The sequence below is a fragment of the Fusarium proliferatum genome (assembly GCF_900067095.1).
Source record: "Fusarium proliferatum ET1 genome assembly, contig: FPRO_scaffold002, whole genome shotgun sequence".
NCBI lineage: Eukaryota > Fungi > Ascomycota > Sordariomycetes > Hypocreales > Nectriaceae > Fusarium > Fusarium proliferatum.
In genome coordinates this window covers 653,084-678,290 of record NW_022194791.1, presented here as the reverse complement: position 1 = coordinate 678,290, position 25,207 = coordinate 653,084, and the positions used below count along the sequence as shown (strand labels likewise).

At 49.8% G+C, this 25,207-nt stretch overlaps 10 protein-coding genes and 1 non-coding gene across 11 annotated transcripts; 3 read left to right on the top strand and 8 right to left on the bottom strand.

Annotated features, from left to right (window-relative positions):
• Positions 1 to 243: 243 nt before the first annotated feature.
• FPRO_03590 (uncharacterized protein) lies at positions 244 to 1,167 on the top strand (the record flags this gene model as incomplete). The annotated part of the gene is made up of 1 exon (XM_031226181.1): positions 244 to 1,167. One exon carries the CDS (start codon positions 244 to 246, stop codon positions 1,165 to 1,167), a length of 924 nt encoding a protein of 307 aa, XP_031076743.1.
• A 335-nt stretch (positions 1,168 to 1,502) lies between these two features.
• On the bottom strand, positions 1,503 to 3,484 carry FPRO_03591 (uncharacterized protein; the record flags this gene model as incomplete). Its single annotated transcript, XM_031226180.1, has 4 exons — positions 1,503 to 2,092; positions 2,147 to 3,177; positions 3,226 to 3,335; positions 3,383 to 3,484. 4 exons carry the CDS (start codon positions 3,482 to 3,484, stop codon positions 1,503 to 1,505), a joined length of 1,833 nt encoding a protein of 610 aa, XP_031076742.1.
• A 394-nt stretch (positions 3,485 to 3,878) lies between these two features.
• FPRO_03592 (uncharacterized protein) lies at positions 3,879 to 5,420 on the bottom strand (the record flags this gene model as incomplete). The annotated part of the gene is made up of 1 exon (XM_031226179.1): positions 3,879 to 5,420. One exon carries the CDS (start codon positions 5,418 to 5,420, stop codon positions 3,879 to 3,881), a length of 1,542 nt encoding a protein of 513 aa, XP_031076741.1.
• Positions 5,421 to 6,005: 585 nt separating this feature from the next.
• Positions 6,006 to 6,259, bottom strand: FPRO_03593 (uncharacterized protein; the record flags this gene model as incomplete). The annotated part of the gene is made up of 2 exons (XM_031226178.1): positions 6,006 to 6,168; positions 6,222 to 6,259. The coding sequence occupies 2 exons, from the start codon at positions 6,257 to 6,259 to the stop codon at positions 6,006 to 6,008; spliced, it is 201 nt and encodes a 66-aa protein (XP_031076740.1).
• Positions 6,260 to 7,871: 1,612 nt separating this feature from the next.
• On the bottom strand, positions 7,872 to 7,975 carry tRNA. The gene is made up of 2 exons: positions 7,938 to 7,975; positions 7,872 to 7,915 (listed from the first exon to the last, which is right to left on the bottom strand). It is a non-coding gene; the product is annotated as a tRNA-Leu (tRNA).
• Positions 7,976 to 9,123: 1,148 nt separating this feature from the next.
• FPRO_03594 (putative phosphate transport protein MIR1) lies at positions 9,124 to 10,120 on the top strand (the record flags this gene model as incomplete). The annotated part of the gene is made up of 2 exons (XM_031226177.1): positions 9,124 to 9,219; positions 9,269 to 10,120. The coding sequence occupies 2 exons, from the start codon at positions 9,124 to 9,126 to the stop codon at positions 10,118 to 10,120; spliced, it is 948 nt and encodes a 315-aa protein (XP_031076739.1).
• Positions 10,121 to 11,226: 1,106 nt separating this feature from the next.
• On the top strand, positions 11,227 to 13,862 carry FPRO_03595 (putative Kex protein; the record flags this gene model as incomplete). Its single annotated transcript, XM_031226176.1, has 3 exons — positions 11,227 to 12,384; positions 12,432 to 13,006; positions 13,052 to 13,862. The coding sequence occupies 3 exons, from the start codon at positions 11,227 to 11,229 to the stop codon at positions 13,860 to 13,862; spliced, it is 2,544 nt and encodes an 847-aa protein (XP_031076738.1).
• Positions 13,863 to 14,223: 361 nt separating this feature from the next.
• FPRO_03596 (uncharacterized protein) lies at positions 14,224 to 15,655 on the bottom strand (the record flags this gene model as incomplete). Its single annotated transcript, XM_031226175.1, has 2 exons — positions 14,224 to 15,357; positions 15,407 to 15,655. 2 exons carry the CDS (start codon positions 15,653 to 15,655, stop codon positions 14,224 to 14,226), a joined length of 1,383 nt encoding a protein of 460 aa, XP_031076737.1.
• Positions 15,656 to 16,457: 802 nt separating this feature from the next.
• FPRO_03597 (putative suppressor of mrs2-1 mutation) lies at positions 16,458 to 18,179 on the bottom strand (the record flags this gene model as incomplete). The annotated part of the gene is made up of 2 exons (XM_031226174.1): positions 16,458 to 18,055; positions 18,119 to 18,179. The coding sequence occupies 2 exons, from the start codon at positions 18,177 to 18,179 to the stop codon at positions 16,458 to 16,460; spliced, it is 1,659 nt and encodes a 552-aa protein (XP_031076736.1).
• A 1,094-nt stretch (positions 18,180 to 19,273) lies between these two features.
• FPRO_03598 (uncharacterized protein) lies at positions 19,274 to 21,192 on the bottom strand (the record flags this gene model as incomplete). The annotated part of the gene is made up of 3 exons (XM_031226172.1): positions 19,274 to 20,338; positions 20,389 to 20,783; positions 20,850 to 21,192. 3 exons carry the CDS (start codon positions 21,190 to 21,192, stop codon positions 19,274 to 19,276), a joined length of 1,803 nt encoding a protein of 600 aa, XP_031076735.1.
• A 2,698-nt stretch (positions 21,193 to 23,890) lies between these two features.
• On the bottom strand, positions 23,891 to 24,483 carry FPRO_03599 (uncharacterized protein; the record flags this gene model as incomplete). The annotated part of the gene is made up of 2 exons (XM_031226171.1): positions 23,891 to 24,161; positions 24,239 to 24,483. 2 exons carry the CDS (start codon positions 24,481 to 24,483, stop codon positions 23,891 to 23,893), a joined length of 516 nt encoding a protein of 171 aa, XP_031076734.1.
• Between the last annotated feature and the right edge of the window lie 724 nt (positions 24,484 to 25,207).

Below are 25,207 nucleotides of genomic sequence, written 5' to 3'. Positions count from 1 at the left end.
CGGCTCGAGCCATTCCTCCAGACCATCGCTTCTCGCCCAGACTTGGCCCGCGCTGTCAAGACGGTCTTTTTGAAAAAACGCTTGCTCGAACAGCTCGACTTTGATCGAAGCCGAGAAGCTTTCGATGCTTGTTCACGTATATTCGGAGTCAGCGCCATAGAATTCTTTGACAGCTATCGAAATACTCTCGCTATTGCCATAAAAAGGTCCTTTTTTCGAGGGATACGTCCTCCGGTATCCATGATGCGGGATGACTATATACCCATAGTCGCAGGCCAACTTTTGTCCATTCTGGTGGCTATCCTTCCGAACCTGAGTCACATTGGCCTTGAAAAAAGTTTCCAGTGGCGGTTCGATGTGTCACCTACTACTCTCGACAAACTGGGCGTCAGCTCCATTGCTCTTAAGACACTCGAGACTGATTATAATCTCCCAAATTTATTTGCTCGGGCTCCGGAGCTTGAGACCTTGGTGACGTCCGGGTCAGAGAGGTTCCCGAGTATGCCTTCCATAAGGAACCTTCACATTGGATCCAGGAACGCCGTTCTTGCCTCTAACATAGAGCACCTTATATCAGCATGTACTGGTACTCTATCCGCGTTTTCTTACACTTCATGCGACTCTGACGTCCTTGGTGTCGTAAATTTCCTCGACAAGCCAAGGTTCCACGCAAGTCTTGAGACTCTGCACCTTAACATGACAAGACGGGATCACCAGGGCGATCATAAAATGCCCAGCTTAAAGCAGTTCACCCACCTCAAGAAACTCTTCCTCCCTACATACCTTCTTTACGGCCGGAAATTCCCCGCCTGCTGCGGGGGAAGGTGCAATTTCAAGTCTCTTGTTGACACCCTTCCGTCTAGCATCATGTCTCTTGATCTCTCGGAACAGACGCTGACGCCAAATGGCCGTATGCAGGATGATCTGCTCTCCTTATCCGAGGATGTGGCTTTCGCCTTCCCGCAGTTAAGGGAAATCCGAAGCAATTCTGATTATCTCTGCGATGAGTACCCTAAGGCTTTGTTCAAGAGCGTTGGGATCGATCTTATACATCAAGATCCGAGCATATGTTGCTGGGTAGACACAGCTCTTACAACAATCCTCAACTCGTTGAATCATCATCACAATCTATTTTGGTATGTCGCTAGGTACGGCGATGCCTTGTGAGCTTTCTGATGACGATTTGTGAAATTGACTGTAATAGGGTTAATAGGTTAAAAGAGGCTTTAGCCTTAAGTCTATAAAGAAAAGAATATTAAAGCTATATATATAATTAAAATACTTATTACCTTTATTTTTTAATTACTTTTTCTTCTTTATTTTTTTCTTTTATTTTTTTATTTTTTTTACTTTATAATAGCCTATAATTCTTATAACATAACTAGGTCGTATGTCTAGTTATTCAGTATACCATGCTTCTACGACCAAGCTTGGCAGCTTGACTTTCAAGTCCGCCAGGACTTTTAACAAAAAAATGATAGATATACATACAAGTCTTGACCTTACAAAGGCGCAGACATCTCAAAGCTCATATCATAGTTGAAAAAGAAATCGCCTGGCAAGTCGGGGAAGAAAGCATCAACCCCTGAGACTCCCGATATCCCTGCATCGCCATTCTGATCCATCACTACCCCCAACGGCGGGCCCATATCCCCTGGAATCTCCAGCTTGAGCGTCTGTGCCATCCTCTCAAGTCCACCAGTCATGAGATTCGCCAGATGCCACTTCCCAGCTGGCTGCGACCTAAACTGCTGCACTAGTCCCATGATTAGTTCGTAAACTTTATCTCGTTCGATGAGATCGTGGTATTTTGTCGCGACTTTGGTTAGAAACATGGAGGCGAATGCTGTCATGGAGTGAACATATGATGGCATCCCAACGATACCAAGGGCTACGTCGGGATCGTTGACGAATTTGTCGATAATTGTTGTGGCGGCTGTTATGCCGTTGAGGGCACAGTCGAGGAAGTAGTGTGGGATATGTTCGTCTTTGGAGAGGCCGCGGAAGACGTGGGAGTAGAGGTAGAGTTGGGCGAAGTTGTAGTGGAGGATAATGCCTTTTCTTGGAAAGCCTCCGATGCCAGGCCAGCGTTCTGGAACACGTTAGCTCCGATATTCTGATGAATTGAGTGAGCCGAGTGGGTTACCTTGTACTTGATCTGTCCAGAAAGCAAACCACTGATCAAGTTGTATCCGAAAATGCGAAATATGGTTCAAATGCAGCCTTGGTATCGGCTTCCCCTTATTCGCAGTAAACAACTCACGGATACTCCTCAAAATACTCACAACCGTCACCTGACTCAACAACCGTCTATCCTCCTCATGCGAAACAGCGCAATGCAAGAAATCCGTAGCGCCCTGCGTCGAAGGATCTTCCTGCACTATCGACGGTCTCCCATACTGCGTCGCGAGTTGCTGATCACAAACGCAGAGTATGTACCAAATCCTCGCACACTGCGCATCCTCAGTGCTAGCTTTTTCAATAGCTCTGTCGTAGCTGTTGTGAAGGTCGAACTCCGCTGCTCTTCGTATCGCGTGGCCTGATAGCATCCATGATAAGTCGCTTAGCCAGTAACACCCGATGCACAAGGCGCGGAGATAATCGCGACTCAGTCGTCTTTCGAATATTGACGTCTCGAAGAGTCTACGGAATTCGGAGCTTATCACGGGATAGATGTAATCTGCTGTTGAGTCGTGGAGAGCAGCTACTGTAAGGACTGCTACGAGAAGAAATTGGCTCTTTTGTCGACATTCCTGCATCGTCTCATAGGGGCACCCAATTAGATAGATGTACGGATCAAGACGCTTCCTGTAAAAGTTGAAAAGTCGTTCTGCGTCGGCTAACGATATGAGGCGTTTCGTAATCACATCTTCCATGCCTGGATTCTGCTGCGAATTCATGTCATCCGGTGACCGAAGAGCGCGTAGTTTCGTGAGGGTATATAGTGAGTGAATAGGTGCGTAGGGGACATCATCGTCTTCTGGCATGAGCTTTGGTGAGTTGTCGCGTGAAGGAACGTGATGGCCTTTGTTTGACAGGCTTGGTGATTCATCTTTTGGTCCTTCTGCTGATCCAGAGAATGAGCGGAGTGGTGGTAAGTCCAGGTCTAGTCTGCCGGCGACTTGTTTGAGGAAATTGTGCATGTCGGAGAGGTCAGAAACCACATTCTCAGTGAATCTTAGGACTATTAGTAAGGTGAAGTTTTGAATAGGGGAATTACTGTACTGTGACTTCTCATCAAGAATTGTCTGTAAATTCTTCCCCAACACACAACCAAGCCCCTTCTCTGCACATCGTCGACAGGGTGGTCCGTTCTCATCGATCAGACACTTAATCTACTCATCATCAGCATCATTCCATCACACCACTTGCACTCCCATACCTTCTGTCTTCGACACGCCGTACAAGCCTTGACCTTTCTCGAAATCTGCGGCGGGAACTGATTCTCACCATTCTCAGCTTCAGACCAGCTTCGCTTCGACATCTTGGCGGGCCGTGTCGTCAATTCCGACTCCATCTAAGTTGAAGAGTAATGTTTGGCGTCTGGTTGGCGCGTGCCGAATCTGGGGAAGTTGGACTAGACTGGGTTTCTGCGGGGTTTATATAATCCGGGGCGGGACGCTTCCGAGGTCCGAGACCAAACATGATCTGGGTTCCGACAAAGTGACCTTGGTGATATCGGGGAGCTCGGGGGGACTGCCCGCCGTTTTTATGCATCCGGAGCGGGTCGATACGTCGGCGATGCGGCGTGGTACAGGCGGAACTGGTCCACTTTTGCCGGTTACCATGGATTTGTGATTTGCTTCACGCGGGATATACTGAGCTGAGGCATTTGCAGGCGGAAGACTTAGTTCCGCCTAACTATTATTTCCGAGCATCTAGTTGTTGTCTTGGAGATATTTAGGCTTGTCTGGGTCAAATCCGACGAGACAATTGACCGTCTCGTTGCCCTCACCACTATCATTGATCTGATCACCCTTGGGTCCACGCCACTTTCCTGTCAACTTGATATACCCATCCAAAGCATTGTTCAACGTATGTCCAACTTCAAGAGCCTCAGCTGCTCGAGTATGAGAGTAATACGTCAACAGGCTCTGAGCTGCCTTTCGCTCTCCCTGCTTGATCATAGTCAAGGCTGTCTTTTCCACCCAACCTTCGACCTGGACGCGAGATGCGCTCTCGAAGTTCTCAAACATCTCTGTCACGACGGGGTGGTATTTGTTGGGGTCTGAGCACATGTAGTACAATACACGCTTGAAGATGCGGCCAGCAAACTCGGAAGCTTCTTGTAGTTGATAGTCTGGGTTGAGGAAGCTGCTCGAAGCGCCAGTCGTCAAGTATCGATGCTCGCCGAACTCGGGAGGGACGGACTGTACACCGAGCCACCATGGGACGAAAGGTGCAGCGACAGAAGTGGCGGGGGCGTTCCAAATTCGCAGCATGTCCCTGTCGATCCCATCATGGAGACTGACAACTTGTCCGTAGCCAGCTTCATCGTCCGCAATGCGAGGATCGCGTACTCTTTCCATCATCTTGACTTCAGTCACAGGAACCATCGCAAGGGTGGCGTTCTCCAGAGCCGCCTGTGACATGAATTTGTAGCCTCCATCGCGGGCCTTGTATCGAGGATCTTGAGGACCATACACATCAAAGATGTTGAAAGGCTTGCCCAAAGTCTTATTCCACCAACCCTGCTCAACAGCAAATGACACAATGTTGTCAGATCCGGCATAGTCCGGGTTGTTCTTGAAGTTGGTAGGGAAGTCTTCGATGTAGCCTGGGTAGAGGACTTTGACGTCGTTTGGACCAAGACGTTGAGCAGCCCAGAGCTTCTTGCCGCCAGCCATTTCCCAAACAACCCAGCCCTCATCCTTATCAGCAATAAGGTGAGAGTTGCCACCGTACGTTGCTTCACCGTACTTCGCCATCAGGTCTCCAATGATTTCAACGCCCTCACGGGCACTGCTAGCTCTCTCCATAACAATGCGAGCAAAATCGCTATACTGCACACCGCGCTGAGGGTTCGGCGTCATCTCCAGGAGCTCATCACGATTATCAGCCCATACATCACGAACTGTCACACCCTTCTCATTCAAGCCACCATTCGTCAAAGGCGCAGGAAAACCCTCAAAGTCAGAATACTCCATACTCATGTATCGAAACGTATGATTCACTTGTGGAATCTGAATAAGCTCTCCCGGGTACACGGCATCTTTGGTGACGCCGACAGTAATCGTCGAGTTGGGAGGATGGTCACGCGCTGGGAAGAGCTGAAGCCAATGGCTAGAAACTTCTTCTCCAGTGCCTCCGACGATGACACTCCCATCTTGAGTGAGGTTCTTGCCAACGTAGAAGGCATAGCTCGCTGAGGCCGGACAAGCCAGCCAGAGCGTAGCCGCGAGTGTAGCGTAGTTGAGCATGATTCTTGCCGCGAGAAAAGGCACGATGAGAAAAAGAGCGCATGAGTAGTATCGTGGTTTACAAGTATATCTATAGCTTCATGGCGTTCACGTGATCGTCGCTCAATTACTCAGTAGGGAAGCAAGAAGCCGACATTAGCTTGAACGCTCTCCGTAAACCGGCTTGGCGTGATGGAGTAAGACTGGGTTCATGCTGGGACATTGAATGGTAGGATTGAGCTAAATGATAGAATTGTAGAGTATGACCGAGCTAAATGGTGGAAATAGAGAGGTTGGCGGCCGTTGTTATCTCGGAGAATAGTCTGGGGCAGATTTGCTGGAAGAATAAGCTTAACATCGGCAAACTTTTACTGAGTTTTGTGTTCGCCGACGACTGCATTACCATTCGGCGTACAGATCAAAATGCGATCTCCAAGGGTCTAATTAGGATATAAGGTAATGATCACTTAGTTAGAAGGTATAGATGATTGAATAAGTATTTATTCGTAAAGCAAAAACTCCAAATGGCTATAATAAATATGCCTCAATTAAATGCGCCACCCATCATGAATCATTCATTCCCTTTGTCCAGCAAAGTAAGAGTATTTATGCGAAAACAGACTCAAGAACCAGCTCGAAATATCTCGATCGAGGTTGAGGTTGAGTTCGTTGTGTAGGTTGCGCCCGGATTGTCTCCCTGTTGTATTGACGGCTCAGCGAGCGGCCTGCAACTGTAGCGCCTCCAACGGTCAAGACGATGGGGAGGACCCTTGATGCTTTGTTAGTATAAAACAGGCGATTTTCTGAGGTGTGGTCACTGACTTGGGAGCAATGTGAGCGGAAGTGGCAGCAGGAAGCATTTTGATGGTTGTTGTATGCTTGAATGTAGTGGTTTTGCTGGAGCGATGAAAGCGTTGATTGTAAAGTGTCTTGTCTGGTCGAGTTCTCAATTGTGAGTGCTGATGATGAGATACTGAACTGGAAATGAATGAACATTATATAATTATGGAAAAAATGCTATTCCTCCTGGTTTTCCGTCCTTGGCTTTACAGCATCACACGTTATGACTGCCGGTGGTTCGATGATCACCATTTGGTGTGCCGTGACGGCGACAAGAGCCGGGCCACCCATGTCGGGCATTATCGGGGACCTTGTAACTTGACCCCAGACTCGAAACTCTGGAGAAATACTCCGTAGCTTCGGCGCAATTACAATGTCGTTGTGATACAATTCTGAAAACACCATAATTGTTTCCAGAGTGCTATATCGGCTCATTCTCAAGTTTCATAGCTGAAATATGAAGTGTTTGTCGTGCAAAAGCTAAACTGCCAAGGCTTCAGAAACCGTGTGATTCTCAGCCACGGCGCCCACCGACAGGCTCAGTCTTGTGACAGCACCTGTCTACGTCAGTTGCCTCACCCCCAAACTCTAGAACCAGCTGATGGAAGCCCAATACTACGGGTTCACTTTTACATCTCCGGGATCCGGGATATTCTCGCCTCGAGTTTCCCCAGACCGGTGGTGCATTTCCAGACGGTCCCCTAAACTTACGAGGCTCTATGTGATGCTACACTAAATCTTACAACTTCCCCGCGCTGAACATCTATTATCGCGTGACTTTTGCTGCATTGTTTGAGGAGGTGTTGTATCATTGGTCGATTTGCTTGTCGTGGGACTATCCGACCTGCTGAATCTGGCCAGTCTGGCTCTTCATAAGTCCTGAATGCCGCTTTGAGATGCATTGACGACTTCACATGTCTATGACGAAACAGTTGTTATATTAACCTCCGTGCTTTACTGAGTTGGATCTGTGGAAGTTGTTTTCCGAAGGTTGAACATCGTATGTTTTCAACATCTCAACCAATCTCGATACTACCTTCAACATTTCACGAACAGCCTTGGCCCGAGCATAACCGTCTTTGAATAGCTGGAGAGGTGACATTAAAGTATGTTGTATGCTACTTCGTATTATATATATCAAGGCATTATGTGGATAACCGAGGATGCTTTCGGATGTTGAGAAATCCGGACAGAGTCGTCTTCTTATGCACTGTAACCTGTTTCGAAGACACAGGACTGAAGTGGTCTGCCGAGAAAGAGACGGAAGTTATCTTTAATCTTCAATATCGAGGAGATATTTAGCACATAATTACTGTGATAGTACAGATTCAATAGTGAAAGAACTAGATTGCAATGCGGCATTATTCCTCCTCTATCTAAAGTAATACTATATTAAAACGTATAGGCAAGAGGGGATATAAAGAAAAGAAGAAAATAACTATTTACTTTTAAGTAAAAGATTATAAAAGGCCAGATATATTTAAATTATAAGGCTATTTTACTATAATAGATATCATAAATCGATATAAAATAGCTGCCTTAACTATAAGAAGTAAAATGCTATAATACTTTAGCAGTCCTATCTATCTATTATGCAAATAAAAAGAAGATCGCAATAAGGAGTTGCAAAAATGACAAGACTGGGATTCGAACCCAGGCCCCTTTCGAGACTGCGAATCGTTACTAGTTCAAATCGAACCTGAACACAGCGCCTTAGACCGCTCGGCCATCTTGCCTTAAAATAAAGAAGTTGACAAAATTGTATAAGAAGGCCACGGATGGAAGCTAGAGCACAGAGAAGACCGGTCGATGCTCTCAAGATAGGCTAGTGTATGAAAGAGTTCGAATATTCACATGTATTTCCTAGCATTGGGATAAAGGGGTCTTCTCTTTAACGTTGTCCTTTTTTTGTGCACCGTTGCATCCACTGTTTAGACAGGTAGCACGCAACCCAGCGCCTCTTGTCACGTTTGTGCAACACCAGGACCTCGTAGGCTAACCGGAGCACAACTCAGACAATCGCTGTACAGAAGTTTATTAAAGATGCAACAATAATGCAGTGAGATCGATATCCCCAAGTTGTTTGCTGCCTCTCAACGTGACTATTGGATCTAACAGAACGTAAGGCTTTAGTCACGACAAAGGTACCCTACACCCTACAGTCTTGGTTACAGCTGGTTAACAGAATGGCAATGAATCTCTCGGCTTAGCTCCCGTGATTTGTAACCAGTGGGAGCGGTCCGTGGTGTTTTATCTCTGCATCAGCTATAAATATATGTTCGCGATCTCCTCCGGTTTCAGCCATTCTTCAATGACCAGGTCCATTGGCAGCCCGGAGCAGTCGGGAATAGCACACAGAGAAAGACGGCCAATCAACAAATGTCAGCAAAATTCAGCTGAAGAGCGACATCGCACTTCCATGGTAACCCCGCGGGATTCTGATGTGATGTCACTCGCCGTCGCGTTTATCTCCTGAGGCCGATGCCATGTCGGTGCCGATGGCCCCACCTCAAATCCGGGCCGCCGATGGAGGGTCTCACGGGAGCCAAGCAAAGACGCAGGCTAAAAGGGTATCAGCTGTAAAAGCCCGGGATGACCGACTGCAAATAAGAATATCCTACTTGTAAAAGAATAGATAATAAACTCAGCTGCATGATTGCCCTTATCGACGCAATCCTCGTAAAGCAAGCTAGAAAACGCCCGAAAGCGTCAAAGCGGACCGATGACGGCAAAACCGGCTGCAAGATCAAGCTTGGCTGCTCGGTAGCTACGGAACATGAGGAACGACGTCATCATTCCAGCGAAAAACATAAAACACATCCAACGCGCAATCTACGCAGCACAGCTTTGGAGCAGCAGATTCAGCAATTGAGTGACATTCATCATGGCTACGAAACAGTCGGAAGTTCCCAACTTCACCATCAGCGACTATGTCAAGTTCTTTGGCGCAGGCGCCCTCGCTGCGACGTCTACTCATGGTGTAAGTTGCGTTCTTCACATGCTCACAGTCGCAAGCTTACAAGATACAGGCCGTCACGCCAATTGATGTCGTAAAGACACGAATCCAGGTCGACGATGCCTTGAAGGGATATAACATGCTCTCAGCCGGTCGCAGCATCGTCGCCAAGGAGGGCGCTTCGGCGCTACTGACTGGCTTCGGTCCAACTGCAGTGGGCTACCTCGTACAAGGCGGTGCCAAGTTCGCTGGCTACGAGTTCTTCAAGAAGAAGTACATCACTATGCTTGGAGGTCCTGAGAAGGCTGTCGACCATCGAACGGGCGTTTATCTCACTGCCAGCGCGTCGGCCGAGTTCTTTGCTGATATTCTTCTGTGCCCGCTCGAGGCTACACGAATTCGACTCGTTTCGCAAAGAGGATATGCCAATGGTTTACTTTCGGGTTTCACAAGAATGGCGCGTGAGGAGGGCTTCAAGGGCTTCTACTCTGGCTTTGTTCCTCTGCTATTCAAACAGATTCCTTTTGCTGTTGGTCAATTCTCTGTTCATGAGGCTGTCAACGAGGTCATCTTCCGTGCAATGGGCCCCGAGCGGAAGGAGAAGCTCACGCAGCTTGAGTCAACTGGAGTAGAGCTTACATCTGGTATCACCGCCGGTGCTGCAGCGGCCATTCTCTCTCACCCTGCCGATACCCTGTTATCAGCGATTAACAAGGGCGCTGGTGATAAGAGCCAGGGCGCGACAAGTCGCATGTTCCAGCTTGCCAAAGAATTTGGACCCAAGCGACTGCTTCTCACTGGGCTGGGACCTCGTATCGTCATGACATGCGGTCTCGTCGGCGCTCAATTCGTGGTGTACGCTCAATGCAAGGCTCTCACCGGAGCACCACCAAGCATTGAGATTCACAAAGAAGAATCTCTGTAAGTGCTCATATAACGATTTAAAAACGGACAGGTCGGTTTTAGAAATGGCGTTGGGGCGATAGACTATGGAGTGAGATCTTTTGGAGCGAGTTCCTGTGTTAGACTTAATTTTAAGAAATGTTTATTTTATTGCTTGGCAACCACATTTTTGGATGAATTCCTCAAGTTTCAGGGACCGTGCCTCTATTGAGCCGCTTATTGAGGTGCGATTTTGGTGGGAGAATGCTACGCACTGGTCCAGATCTGGTCTAATCTTGTGTCTGAGTGTTTGAGATCTGTCAAGAGTGGCGGAGCTGTGGCGTTTTGATGAGATGATGATGATGATGATGGTGGGCAGTGCGAACAGGCAGAAGAATAAATGCATGCCATAATCACAAAGCAGAAGAGATACTGGCATTTTTGGAGAATTCAATATTTTAGAAGTTGTCTAGATCCCAATACCTATGATCTCGTCTCAAACCAAATGCGAAAACTAAAAACGTGATACTTTATGTTACATTGGTCCATGTCCACTGTGGCGCAGCTAGTAGCATATCCGGTAGGTGGCCGTGTGTCCTTAGCGGACTGATCCCCCCCGGGCCCCCTTCTAGGCCACGCACCACCAGCGGCTCCAGTGCAGGTCCCCTATTTTTGTCAGGAACTTTGGGTGGTATCTCTCCCTAGGAGCGTTCGAGGCCACGCATCACCACGAGAGCAACCCAACCCCATCTCTTTGTTCCCTCCTTAAACCTTTTTGCAAACATCCCAGCTTCTCCGAAAACTTTGATCGACTGTGTTGCATTTTCGAGGTACGATAATAAGAAACCGTTCTTCCCGACCAGCATAAGCTGTGCGACCTGCGCCGACAATCTCACGCTGGTGGTACGAAAACGTAGCAGCATTGCTTTGCATTCTTGATCCCCTTAGCCACCACGAATATAGACTTCCGCGTGGCAACTCCCGTCGCAATCGCCGCCATTCAATATTCGCTCTCTCGACACCGAAGCTAACATATCCGTTTGCTCCAGTTCTCGTTCCGTTTGATAGCGCTTCTCTGGATGTGTTGAACAGCTTCTCGACCTCTCGCACCTCCCCTTGCGCTGCAAGGTTTCTTTTTCCTTTCGCATCATGAAGATTGCTTCGCTGTTGAGCCTCGCCGGCTTTACGGCTCTGGCTCATGGATCCAGACCGGCACGAGATTACGCATTAAACGATTATTATGTCCTCCATCTCGATACGACGACGACGCCCGATCAAGTCGCCAGTCGACTCGGATTTGCCCACGAGGGCCAGCTCGGTGCGCTCGACGACCACCATGTTTTCCGCGCCCGCAAGGCCGAACACGATATTGTAAAGAGAGAAATTACAGAGCGAAAGAGAAGGAAGCGAGATCTTGGAGGCTCTGATCCAGTTGATGGTATTCTTTTGTCCAAGAAGCAACAAGCACGACAACATCTGTTTAAGCGAGAGATCCCTCCACCGCCAAAAGGCTATGTCCCCCAGCTCGCACGCCGCGAATCACCTGTCGAAGCTCGAGACCTGATGAGCAAATACCAGGCGTCGATCATGAAGGAACTGGACATTCAGGACCCTATCTTCAAGGAGCAGTGGCATCTATTGAACCCCACCCAGGTCGGCCACGATGTCAATGTCACTGGCCTTTGGCTGGATGGTATTACCGGAAAGAACGTTACTGTGGCCGTGATTGACGACGGCCTTGATATGCATAGCGACGATCTCAAGCCCAACTACTTCGCCGCTGGCTCTTGGGACTTCAACGACAACGATCCCGAACCTGCCCCTGTTTTGGACGAGGATCGACACGGTACACGCTGCGCTGGTGAAGTGGCAGCTGCTCGCAACGATGTCTGCGGTATTGGTGTCGCGTATGACTCCAAGGTCGCCGGTCTCCGAATTCTTAGCAAGCTCATTAGTGACGCCGATGAAGCGGAAGCTATGATGTACAAATACGACGACAACCATATCTACTCTTGCTCATGGGGTCCGTCTGATGATGGTCAAACTATGGAGGCACCTGATGTGGTGATTCGGAGAGCTATGCTCAAGGCGATTCAAAAGGGACGTCGTGGTCTTGGTTCCATCTACGTGTTTGCTAGTGGTAATGGTGCCGGTCAAGGCGACAACTGCAACTTTGATGGGTACACCAACTCGATCTACAGTATTACCATTGGTGCTGTTGACCGAACTGGGCTCCATCCTTACTACGCCGAAGAATGCTCTGCTCAATTGGTTGTTACATACAGCAGTGGAAGCGGAGACGCTATTGTAAGTTCAATATTGCCTTTGTCTAGAATGTTGACTAACGCATTCAGCACACAACCGATGTCGGAAAGAACAGCTGTTACAAGGCCCATGGTGGTACTTCTGCCGCCGCGCCTCTTGCTGCTGGTATCTTTGCTTTGGCGCTTCAGGTTCGTCCTGAGCTCACTTGGAGAGACTTGCAATACATTGCTATGGACACTGCCATCCCAATTGAAGGTGACGAGTCCAACCAGCAGAATACCACGATTGGCAAGAAGTTCAGTCACGTTTTCGGTTATGGAAAGATTGACTCGTGGGCTTTGGTCGAGAGAGCCAAGGCTTGGCCCTTGGTCAAGCCACAGTCATGGTATTTCTCTCCCTGGGTTCATGTCAAGAAGTCGATCCCCGAAGGCCGAGATGGGTTGAGTGTGACGCTTGAAGTTACTGAGGACATGCTTAAGGGCTCCAACCTTGCTCGTGTTGAACACATCACTGTCACTATGAACGTTGAGCACACTCGACGTGGTGACCTGAGCGTTGACTTGATCAGCCCTGACAATGTGGTCAGCCATCTTGCAGTTGCTCGACGAGGCGATGCCAAGGAGGAGGGATATATTGACTGGACCTTCATGAGTGTTGCTCACTGGTACGTATTCCTTGCACTTGGTCTGCTCATTCTAACTTTATATAGGGGTGAAAGTGGTGTCGGCAAGTGGACTATCATTGTCCGCGACACTGAGAAGAACTCATTCAAGGGCAGCTTTACCGACTGGCGCCTGAAGCTCTGGGGTGAAGCTATTGAAGCAGACAAGGCAACTCTGTTACCCATGCCAAACGCAGACGATGACAAGGACCACGACAAGATCGTGTCTACCACGACAATTGCTGCTTCTACAACCTCAGCACCTCCTGCTACCAAGCCTACTCTCATCGAACACCCTACCGACCACCCTGAACGACCCAACAAGCCCGCTCGACCTACAAGCACCGATGAGGAAGAGCCCTCAAGCACCCAAGAGTCTGCTGAGGAAACGACTACAGCTTCATCATCCTGGGTCTCTTGGCTCCCCACCTTCGGCGCCTCCAAGAAAGCACAGATCTGGATCTACGGCGCAGTCGGTCTCATTGCAGCCTTCTGCATCGGTCTAGGCATCTACTTCTGGATCGCTCGCCGCCGCCGTCTCCGCAACACCTCCCACAACAACTACGAATTCGAACTCATCGACGAAGAAGAGGCTGAGGGTCTTCGAGCCGGCGAAAAGGCCGCTGGCGGCAAGGCCCGCAGGACTCGTGGTGGAGAACTGTACGATGCCTTTGCCGAGGGCAGCGATGATGAACAGTTTGAAGACTACAGAGATGACCGCGAGCAATCTCGCGATAGATTGGCTGGTGATGATACGCAGCATTACGCTGTGGGAGAAGACAGTGACAGCGATGAGGAGAGTGAGGAGGAGAGCAGTGATGATGAGAAGGGCGAGACAAGACCATTGGGCGGACGTTGATGCATGACTTGGGCATCGTAGCAAGCTATTGGGTGCTTTTTTGCATGGATTAGCGGAGTTTGTGTTATTTGCCTTGTCTATGTTGGTTATACTGTGCCTTTGTCAATAGACCTTGGATGGCGTTTGGTACAAAATGTCAAGACTGAAACATGAGGTGATTCTTGAATCAAACACCAATTCTTCAAAGTCATACTCGCTCTCGAGGGTATTCAATGCCCTTTGTTTACGAGTACCGACTGTGCTATTACCATGAATGTCTTTCTTCTAGACGAGCTACTTCATCGAGTCCTCGCCATCGTCTAAACAACCTAAACGCCATATCCTAATAAACGCCCAATAGAACTTGAATCCCCGTTTCTCTCTACGCACTCACAATACCCTCCTTCTCCATCTCCTGGACGTACTTTTCCCAGATGCTAGCAACCTCGCCATAGAACTCAATATGCGCATCCGCAAGACCTCCCAGCTGACTCTTCATCTCGATCCTCTTGATGCGCTCAAAGTCAGCAACCTCCTTGACAACTTCATCGTCAAACATGTCGCTTGTCTTGCGAGCGCTCTCAACCTCGTGAGTTAGCTCTTCAACGCGGAGTTCCAACTTGCGTGTTCGCTCACGACGAGCTTGTTCGTGGTCTACGCCGCGCACGTCTTCGATCTTGGCGCGCAGAAAACTCCCGGCACCGGAACCGCCGTGATGTCCGGACTGGAGTGTGTCGCGCTCAGTGGTGGATTTGTTAAGATATTCGGTGAGTTGTTCGTAGTCAAGCTGTTTCTGCTCACGGGCTTTGAGGAGGTTCTTGAGGGCAATGGAGTAAGCTTGCATGTCTCGCAGGGAGCCCAGGTAATCTTGATCAGTGACGTCTTTGAGTTTCCGTAGGTGAGTCGCTGTGTCTTCGATGGAAGCGGAGAAGCCATGAACTGCGGGCTCGACATGGGGTTCAAGCGGGATGAGCTTTTGGAACTGCTCTGCGAGGTCTCGCAAGTCCACCTCCAAATCCGTCTCTCGCCTAGCAACCCTGGCAATAACCTTCTCGATATGTCCAAGGTCATCATCAAGCTTATCGCTCTTCTCCTTGACCTCAAGGAACCGACGATCCGGGCGATGCAGCTTTGTAAAAGCATTGATAAAGGTATCAGCAAAGTTATCAAACACTCCCGCAGATCCAGGATCACTCGCAGAGCTCGCTCGCGCACCACGACTGCGCATGGTAGCATTCCAGTCAGGGCTCTCGAGGAACGTATGCAGGATTGGAGCCCGGCGCAGTGTAGGATGGAGAGACAGTCGGTTCAGGAAGCGCTGGAGGGAGTGAGCGCGGCGGATGGTAAAGTCAGAGCCGAAGCGGTCGCCACGGACATATTCCATGCGCTGCTTGTCGGGTAGAGGGGGCACGGCAGCGGCGGGATAGTCGCGGGTGAGCTGTTTGTAGAGGAATACGAAGTCTGTGAAGCGGCGGCGGACGGTTGTAGTCGAGCGCTGGAAGGCAGAGAATGTCGACTGCAATGGTTAGATTCAGCGCATGATAGAGTGGGTGAAGGGTAAGTACGTGTGTGGTGATGAGATACGAGACAAAAGCATCCTTGGTGCCGTCATTTTCCTTGATGGGCGTTCCAACAGTACACTCCAGGACCTCGTTCCCCAGCGACGGAGCATCTATCTCCAGACCGGTCCCGGGTGCATTCATATCATGGCCTGGTTCTTCAGCGGGAGGAACAGTGCGGGATGTCTGGTCGTGGACGTGTTCGCTCCACGAGACGTTGGAGAAGTCGTCTTGTTGCTGTTCCATGGCCGTCATTGCGGGGCCAATGCGTAAGATGGGAGTGCGGGCCTTTCGATCAGGGCGAGGTGGAGGATTGAATGTTGTAGCGATGCGAGGCGGTTGGGGAGGAAGGATAGTAGAGGTGACGTTGATTGAAAGTGGGCGGAGTTGGCGGGAGTTGGATTGGGTTGGCTTGACTTGAAGCTTGGTGGTGCTGAGTTAAGTGGTAGAGGTTAGGACGTGGGGAGCTGGGGTGGCGCAGGGACCAATGTAGGATAGAGAGGGGCTTTCTGAGGATGCTGCGATTCCAGAATATCACCTCATTACGGCGCTTAGAATTATAGAGATTCTGCAAGGCTCTTCTATATCCGCTCAATAGTTTATTAAACTACTCTGGCATTCCTGAGCTCATTTCTGGCGGCCGTAGTGATACCTCGTCATCACCTTTACAAGTACCCCTCTATCAGGATCTACATTAGCAGATACGATGACGCAGCTAGGCCAAGCCCAAGGGTCTCTCTCACCATAGGTAGGCATCAATAGAGCATCACTCGGAAATAAGTCAACTCACAAGTGTAAGTGTTTCTGGCAAATCAATTATATATACAAATAAAATCATTCAGTGGAATCTATTGCTTCCCGTCGAGAGTGGTCTATCCCAAACAAGTAATACTTAATCGTCGGTCCTCTCAAATATTGGGGGCCAGTTTTTGATACAGCAGCACAGCGCCTTAATTCCCATCCCGCCTTGATGCCATACCAATCCATACAGTCATACATATGAAAAACACACACACCAAGTCATGGTACATTGAGCCTCTAGCTCACTTCCTCTCGTCTACTTCTGCTCCTTGGACGATCCAGAGCTGGCGTTGATCTCCCGCTCTAGTGATGCAGCAGACTCAGCGGCCTTGGCCAACTCCATCTCGGCCTCGACCATCTCGCTAACTTGCTTCTTGCCAAGACCCTCAGCTTGAGCCTGGGCCAGTCTTTCCTCCTTCTCATCGATATCGTCTGTGTCTCGGGGAGTGGCGAAACCGGAGCTTTGGCTAGCCTGGTCCTGCTCCGCCTCATCCTCGATGAGATCCTGTTGCTCCTTGATGACCTCGAGTCGCTGCTTGTTAGTGGCAGCGCCCTCAGCGCTGTGCACCTCAAGCTCAATCTCGTGGTACAACTCCTCGGGAATGGCGGACATGACACCGATGAGAGCCTCGACCTGGTTGTAACCCTCACCTGAGCCCTGGCCGTACATATAGGCGTTGCTCAGGACGAGAAGTGTTGAGGGAACACCCTCCTTGAGTCGGAGATCGAGCCAAGTCTGAAGATCCGCACGCATGCGAGCGGGGGAGACACTGTGTGTTCGGATACCACGAGCAGCACAAGCAGCCTGGAGTTCAGCAACAGTCAGACTGTCAACACCCTCGTAGCTGATGGCCTTATCATCGCGCTTGATCTGTCGCATGCGGTGGCGGATCTGATATCGGAGCATCATGTCGGTACCGAATGTGTTGAGGTTCATGTACTTGCACATGGAAACGAGCTGAGGTCGTGACAAGTTGTCGAGGGTCAAATCATCTCGGAACACCTTGCAGACCTTGATAACATCCTCGGCTGTGGGTGTCTCGCCAGTGGCGCGAACTTTGCGGAAGAAGTTGGAGAACTCCTCCTTTTGTGTTGTTGCTTGACTCACTGGCAGACCAGACTCGCCCAGTGTCTGTCTTAAGAATTGGCTGACTTCCTTGCGTGTGGATCGGAGAAGTGTGGCCTTGGCCTCCTTTGACTTTTGTCCCTCGAATGTGCTGGGGAGCATGTTGGGGAAGAGCTTGAGGGCAAGAGGCAGAAGTGCCTCACCCAGAGGAACAATGATGAAGACGGAGAAGGGCACTAAACGACCCAGATCCTGGACTGTTCGCTGAAGTTGCTTGTTCTCACGTCGGGTGAGCTCGTATCCGGCAGCCATCTTGAGGGCCAATCGCCAGCTGATCTTGACCTCAGCGGCGAGCAGCTTAGATCCATCCCAATAGTGGTGAGCCTCCTTCTTGACCTTCTCCCAGAGAGTAAGTTTCTTCTCCTCCTTGGCTTTTTGAGCAGCATCGCCCTTCTCCATCACACCCTCCTTGGTGGCAACAACTTCTGTATCAGCCTTGGCTGCGGCGGAGGCATCGGCGGGCTTCAAAACAGCAGCATCCTTGGTGTTCGGGTCAAGCTTCTTATCCTCCTTCTTTGCAACAACAGAGCCTGCGGAATTCTTGGGAAGCGGCTTCTTAGCCTGCTCGGCATTGAATCCCGGGGGCGGGCCAGAAGAACTGGGGTCGTGTCGGTGATGATCGGTACTCATCGATCGAGGGATCAACAGAGCAATGGCCGGGACTTTGACGTTACGACTGACGTGGCGACCGAGGAGGGCAGGAGTAACACCCCGTGAGAGAGCTCGGGCTTTGGTGAGAGGTTAGCAGGGAACGTAAACGACACCTCATCCAAAAGGCGATGTGAGCTCACCATTGCCCATCAAAGGGTTCCGGGCAACCGCCCGGCGGGCGACACTGGAGGAAGCGCTCATTGCGAGCAGGAGTTGGGAGTAGAGGGAGGATCAGATGTGGCGGATAGGGTGTAGAGTATAATTTCGTAATCTCGGCGCAACGTATCGATATCAAGGGTCCAAAATGGTACAGCAGAACAGAAGAGAGCGAGATAAGTTGAAGTCGGAGATAATGAAGAAAAGGGACGGAGTGGATGCAAAGTCGAGATTCTCCAAGAGCCCGCTAATGGCGAAAGGGTGTGGTGATGTACAGACTGGCCGTACAATAATGGAATAGCAGTGCTCGTGGTGATGGGATTGGATCAATGGATGAGCGCAGAGCAGGCTAGCTCCGTCTTCCCGCCGACCGGGGTTCGCCGCATTCGGGGATCGGGCTCACTATTGTTCCGGCAGGTCTTACAGCGAATGCATCCAATCCCTGCGCTCTGCTTGCGATTTACAGGGGGCTTGCGTCAACAGAATCTAGAAGAAACAGCGTATCACGTGACGGCCGGTAGTGCCGAGTGTATCCTTTTGTTGGGAGAGAGGGAGAAGTCCTTTCAATTCCCCCTCCCCTGCATGTGACAGGCCTCAACAATGGATAAAGCCCGCTCTTATCTCCGCTGAAGATGCTCGAATTTGCCGCAATTGTTTAGCCGAGTATATGTGCTGTGATGTGGTCTGTAGATATTGGCAGTAGAAAGGGCCTCATTTGCTTGAGTTGCAGTCTGAGTTGGCAGGTCAGCATTGGCCAGTCACTTCGGAGATTATGAAACATAGGTTCAGACGCTTTGAAGTGTTTACATGTACGTTAGATTGGTTTCAGTATTTCCGGGCCATTTAACCTGCATTCATCAGTCAAGACAGGTCTCACTCCGTGTTTACAGCCAAACACGGCTTGCGTCTGATGCGTCGTTGACATGTTCTTAACAAACAGAATGTCAATTAATTGAAGGTAAGTGTGATATTTATCAATCAATAAGAAAATGTTTGTCGTTATGACTGTCACTACTCAGACGTCAATGCATCATCAAAAAATCATGTATACGCAGACAGTTCATTTTAATTCCAGCCCCTTTATCAGGGTAAAGCTATGTCATTACATATCATCTCACCATCATTTCATCTCATGACCACTATGAACTGTCGCATGTGTCCTTATACCTCAATCCATGGCCAAACTTAAACAACGCCTCCACGTCAAACGGCACGTCTTCCTTTTGCGCATCAGCAGCCTCCTGAGACACAGGCAGATCAAAAGGCAACCTTCCCTCAGGACCCCAGCCATCTGTTCCAAAGACAACATCCAGGAATGCATCATGGCTGCTACCGTAGCTACCAAACAGCGCAACAGCCTGCTCAGCAACTTCAGGTACCGCAGCGGGTCGGTTGAGTCTGATGTCAACGATAGTTGGGAGAGTCGCGTAGATCTTGGCTTGACGGGCCTTTTCTGTCGTGTTGAACTCGAGACTGCCGTTGTTGATCATGGCGGGAAGACCGGGCGCTGTGGTGGGCTTGAAGGGTGAGGCCAAGCGCAGAAACGCGTAGTCTGCGTCCTCCGGGTTCTCGACGACGCTGAGATTGCGGGATTCCATGACCTCGGGCTCAATTCCCTCGACGTAGAACTTGGCATTGAGGGCGGACAGAGGAAGAGGCAGGACATCGTCCTTGTTGGTGAGAAGAGTGAATGCACGGCGCTGTGTCTCGTTTCCAAGACGGCTGAAGTAGTCGTTTCCAGCAATGCGCTCAGCCTTGTCAACATCAACGAAGGGGTTATCGAAAAGACCCAGCTCAAACTTCTCCTTCATAAGCTTGCGAACAGACTCATCAATGCGGGCTTCTGAGATGAGACCCTTGTTGACGAGCTCAATGATAAGCTCGGGCTTGGTCTCACCACCAAAGATATCGCATCCAGCTTCGAGAACACGACGGGCGCGCTCAAGCTCGGTCTGGTCTTCAAGACCCCAGAATCGGGTGGTGACGATACCCCAGTCAGTAACAACAATTCCGTCGAAGCCGAGCTCCTTCTTGAGGAGATCGTTGACGACGCCCTTATTGAAGCCAAAGGCAACCTCCTCCCATGAGGTGTTGATGGGGCGAGAGTAGTAGGGCATCATTTGACGGGTACCAGCCGCGATGGCTGCCTTGAAGGGGATCAAATGGTAGTCTCTGTTGTTACCAGGGTAAGTCTGGTTCTTGCCCTACATTTCAACGTCAGAATTGTTCTACTGTAAGAAGAAATATTACTTACCCAAGGAAAGTGAGAGTCCTCTCCATCCTCCATTGGACCACCGCCAGGGAAATGCTTGGTGGTTGCGATAACCGAGTTGGGGCCGATCTTGTCGCCCTGAAGACCCTTGATGTACTCAACCATCAAAGCACTGGTGAGGTTGGCATCTTCTCCCATGGTGCCAGTAATACGTCCCCAACGTGGCTCAGTAGCTAGATCGACTTGGGGGTGTAGTGCCTGTCGAATACCAACAGCGACGTACTCCTCACGTGCGATCTCAGCGAACTGGCGGACCAGCTCTGGGGATCGCAGTGCAGCGAGACCAAGAGGTTCAGTCCATCGAGAGAAGCCCTGTGCTACAACGGAAACAGCATTCTCGTCTGTCCACCCGTGCTGCGGGTCACTGCTTATTGTGACTAATAAATCATCAGTATGCTTAGGAGTTGAAGGAGTTACAATATCATCAAACTAGTAGTACTCACTGGGGATACCAAGTGGTGTGCTCATCGCCAGCCTCTGTAGCTTGTTATACCAATTTGCAACACCTCGCACATCATTTACACCGCCACTGAGAACGTAGTGGGTGATACGCTTGCCAGTGACGAACTCCTCAATGGTCTCATCAAAGGTGTTATTGACCACCACGGTACGGCCGTGGAACATCTGGCCTGCCTTGTCCTCGAGGGACATGCGGGACATGAGGTCATCAACACGCTTGTCAAGACATAGAGTCTTGTTTCGGTAGGGAGGATTGGCATCTTGTCGAATAATTGGGTTGGCTATGCTCAAAGACACGCCTCCCAGGAGGAGAAGACTGGACCACATGATGAAGGTGTAGAAGAGATAGATGAGAATCCGAATCTGTGATTCAACTGGTCCTATACAAATATTCGGTCGATCACTTCATCTTATATACACTCACTCTTTGCCAACATCTCTCCATATCCCTAAGTTTTAGCAGGCCCGAGGTCATTCACTTACACTCTCACCATCTTGGCCATCGCAAACTCCATAATCATCAACTTGATTCGGACCGACCTTTTCGATCCTTGCTTCTCTCAGTCTAACCTCACAGCACGAAGAATCGAGCATCCGGGAGCTATAAGTCAAGTCCGGAACTTACAAACCCAGGTATCGGCACTGGCCCGACCCAATCGCAGCTCATCCCGACAGAGCTGGCCGAATGAGAAGACCGGTCTCCGTAATGCCAAGAATATAGCCCGATGAAAACTTGGTGGTCCATGACTAAAAACGCCGTGATTCTCATGATGCAGAGGTCCAGCGCGGGGATAATCTGGGGACGGCGCAGGCTCTAAACCGTTTAAACATGCGGGGAGCCCATATAAGTTTTCGGCCCTTTTAACGACTGCAAATCCCATGACGGTCAAGAACCATGCGTCTTGTACCGAATGTCTGGTTGCTTGTACGATGGAGGTGTCACTGGTAGTGGGTGTACTCGTCTGCCAAGACTGAGTTGTCGGATAACATCCGGCAGCTTTCAAGGCCTAAGACTCCTACCACGGAGGCATAGAGGATGTTAGCCGTGAGGTTGGTGGTCCACATCCCGATGGTTTGTTAGTCAATGGGGATATAATTCCGCTGATCGTATGGATGCAACACCCCACGATTGAATGCTCGGGAAACATGCACGGCAATTGTGAAAAGTGATGGTGTTTTTAACATGTCATTTCTCTATAATGCTGAGCACAAAGTCTCCATTGACTGTTTTCGCAATGTCTTCGCCAATGAAAGAATGCGAGGGCGTACAAATGGGTGAAGTTCAACGAAGTGGCTGTAAATCTGATATGGAAGAAGCTCAAAATTAAGCTTAATTTGGCTCGTTGGCCAGTCCTTCACTTGACGACAAGAGAGCTTTGGCCGCACCCGCACCGCAACTTACCGCTGCCGCGCCGCTCCGCATTATCCTCCCGCAACCCTAGACTCAATTCCGGTTTCGTTGTTATCATCGAAGCTTGAGATGCACCAATCTCCTTGTCGTTGGTAGGCTCCCTTGGCTCTGTCCGCTGTCCGTCTCGATGACTACCTACCTGTTCATGGCAGCATGCTTGCTTGCTTGGCCTTAGAGACGAGAGCAGACTCTAAGAGTCTCCTAAGGTTATCCTAAAGTACCCTAAATTGCCCTGAATTATCATAAACTTGCCCAAGTCTTGTTGGCATTTAGGATTAAAGAAATCTGGGGCACTTGGTGGCAGTGTCTCCGGCCATTCATCGCAATGATGGGTGATTCACGGTCGTTGTTAGTGACATACTTATTAAGTATCAGGCATTAGAATTCTTCTCGTTACCTACAGAAGTTCTCTTCCTTCTCCAATCTCAAATTTCTCCTCCCCTTTCCGTCAACACGCGATCCCTTTCCCCATCCCCCTCTCCGCGAGGCCACTGTAGTCACATCACCAGAAAAGAGCTGGTAAGTCGATCAATCAATCCATGCGCTTCATATGAACATACTTTTGAAGCTCGCGAGCCTCTGGCGCTTGGGATGGTTGACCGACCAGTTCCTCTGACCTGTGTATAGACCAAACACGACAACCACAACTTGAAGCCCACCTACCATCATTCCACCAAGATGAAGCGTAACTTTGCCCACTCCACGTTAATCTCATGCCTCAGAAGCTGATAGCTCTCTCCGGCCGCCTTGAAAAAAGCCCAAGCTCACACGTCATCACACCAGCCGCCCCTCAGCACGAGTCCCTGCTGGATGTGAAAGGCGCCCTTTTAATTCCCGAACTTTGACTGAACGTATGCGGCAAGATGGTGGAAATAGAGCCAACAACCCGCGGCTTCAAACAGGATCACCACGGCCTTTTCTTATGTCCTGTCGACCCGACAGGACTGCCACTCTGCCTTTCCCACTCAATGACCAGGGTTTCCGGCCTGCGCCAGGAATATCTGGCAAGAGAGTCATGTTCATCTTTACCTGAAGCCAAAGTATAAAGCTATTCTCGCAGTTCGTCCGTGCTCAGTTCAACCTGAACCCAGCACAAGTACCCTATCTCGGCGCCCAGGCCAACATTTTTCACACCAACTCATTCCCTCAAGTAGTCAGTCTTCCCCGACACAGAATGACCCAGATCGCTCATGGTGAGTTGGAAGGGGCTTATTCGCATGGCAGGGCTTAGGTAACCCAGACTGTGTCTTTGTCGACTGCCCTCATGCCGAGATCCATATTTGCCGACCATGGAGAAACTTCCGTTACCTCAAAGGGGTTACAGAGCCACCAAGACTCCCAAGCATCAAAATTGACTTCACCTACGACGAGTTCAGCTGGAATCAGGGAACCGTGGTAAGTGGGCTGAGACATTTCCTCAGTAGTATGATGGTATGCTCCATCGGGGGAGGACTTGTCCTGAGGAAGCTCGTTAGGAGTTAAGCAACTATAGTAGTAGCGACGACGGCATGTTCGCTTGCTCGCTTCGGGTGAGAGTAAACTCATCAAAGAGCATCCTAACTTCATCCTAAATTACTCTAAGTCATCATAAACTTGCCTAAGTATTATTGGCATTTAGGATTGAAGCAACTCGGGGCCCTTTAGGACGTGTCTGCACGTCTCATACCACGGCCCGCGTTGGACGGCGGCATTGAAGCACTGGAGTTTGGGGCCCTGTCCTCCTGTGGCCTTGGTGGCAAGCATTACCTGTGATGGCTTGTCCTCAAAAGCCGTCTTGATGACGAAGTGTCTATCGATGGGACCTAGCTGCCCATTGTACTCAAGCTGTAATTCTAGGTCAAACTTGTTCCTGAGGGCAACTGCGATGATTTCCAAGAAGTAGATACTTTCGTCTACAATTAAAAATGCATGGTCGGGATATCGATCTTTATGCTGGCCGATGACGTCCGTGACGACTTTCACCCGACGAGATAGGGCCAGTTCTCGTCCGGCTCCGGTCGTGTCTTCCACTTAGTGAGCTGGTCTGTCGCTGCTTGGTCGCCTTCGTCCATGGCGCCCATGGCCTCGTTGCGGTGTAAGGCTTTGGCCAGGGCTTCCCTCTCAAACTTAAGCTTAACCAGCATAGGGCGGTATGTATACTGCTGTGCCCGTATAAGATACTTCCAGCCTGCAAGCTGGCTACCAAGTCTTCTGGCCTTCTTGAACATGTGGTAGACGTCATTAGTCCACCTTCGATCCTCTGGTTCGAGAGGGAATGTCACGATGCGTTTCGATCAACTCTTGTTCAATTGCGCTCTGTGGTCGACGAAGGCTACAGGCGTCGAGCATTTGGATGTATCTCTCTCTGTGGAAGCCTTGAGGGAAGTCAGGGCCTGTAGATAAGCTCTGGATGAACGCTGCCTGAAAGAGGAGGAAGCTGGTGATTGGATGGCCGTGGAGCATACTGAGAAGAAGGGCACAGCCATCATTCCCCTTGTTGTCTGCCTGTCATCATGAGATAGCTGTCGAGCTCAAATTTCAGTGTTGACATGGAATGGTAGGTGCGGCTCTCTAGGTTTTTGATTGCATGAGCTTCATCGAGATTAAGCCATTCTCCCATCGGCCTTCGGGGCTCCTGATCCAGCATCAGAGAAGAGGACCAGCATGGGACGCTTCGGTGGTTGGGCGGTTATATGTCAATGCTGGGGATGATCCCTATTTGCTCTTCTTATTTCTTGTTTTCCATATTGAATAAATTAGATTAAAGCCGTGATGATGACAGAGGTAGGCAGTTATATCTTGGTAGTCCGCACTAGCATATAACAACCGTATTCACGCTGAGGGGAAACTCGAGCCCACGATCATAATTGTGAAAAATGCTTAGATAAATTTAGGATCACTTTAGGCAATCTTATGATATGTTTAGGAGACTTTAGATTAATTATTCTAAAT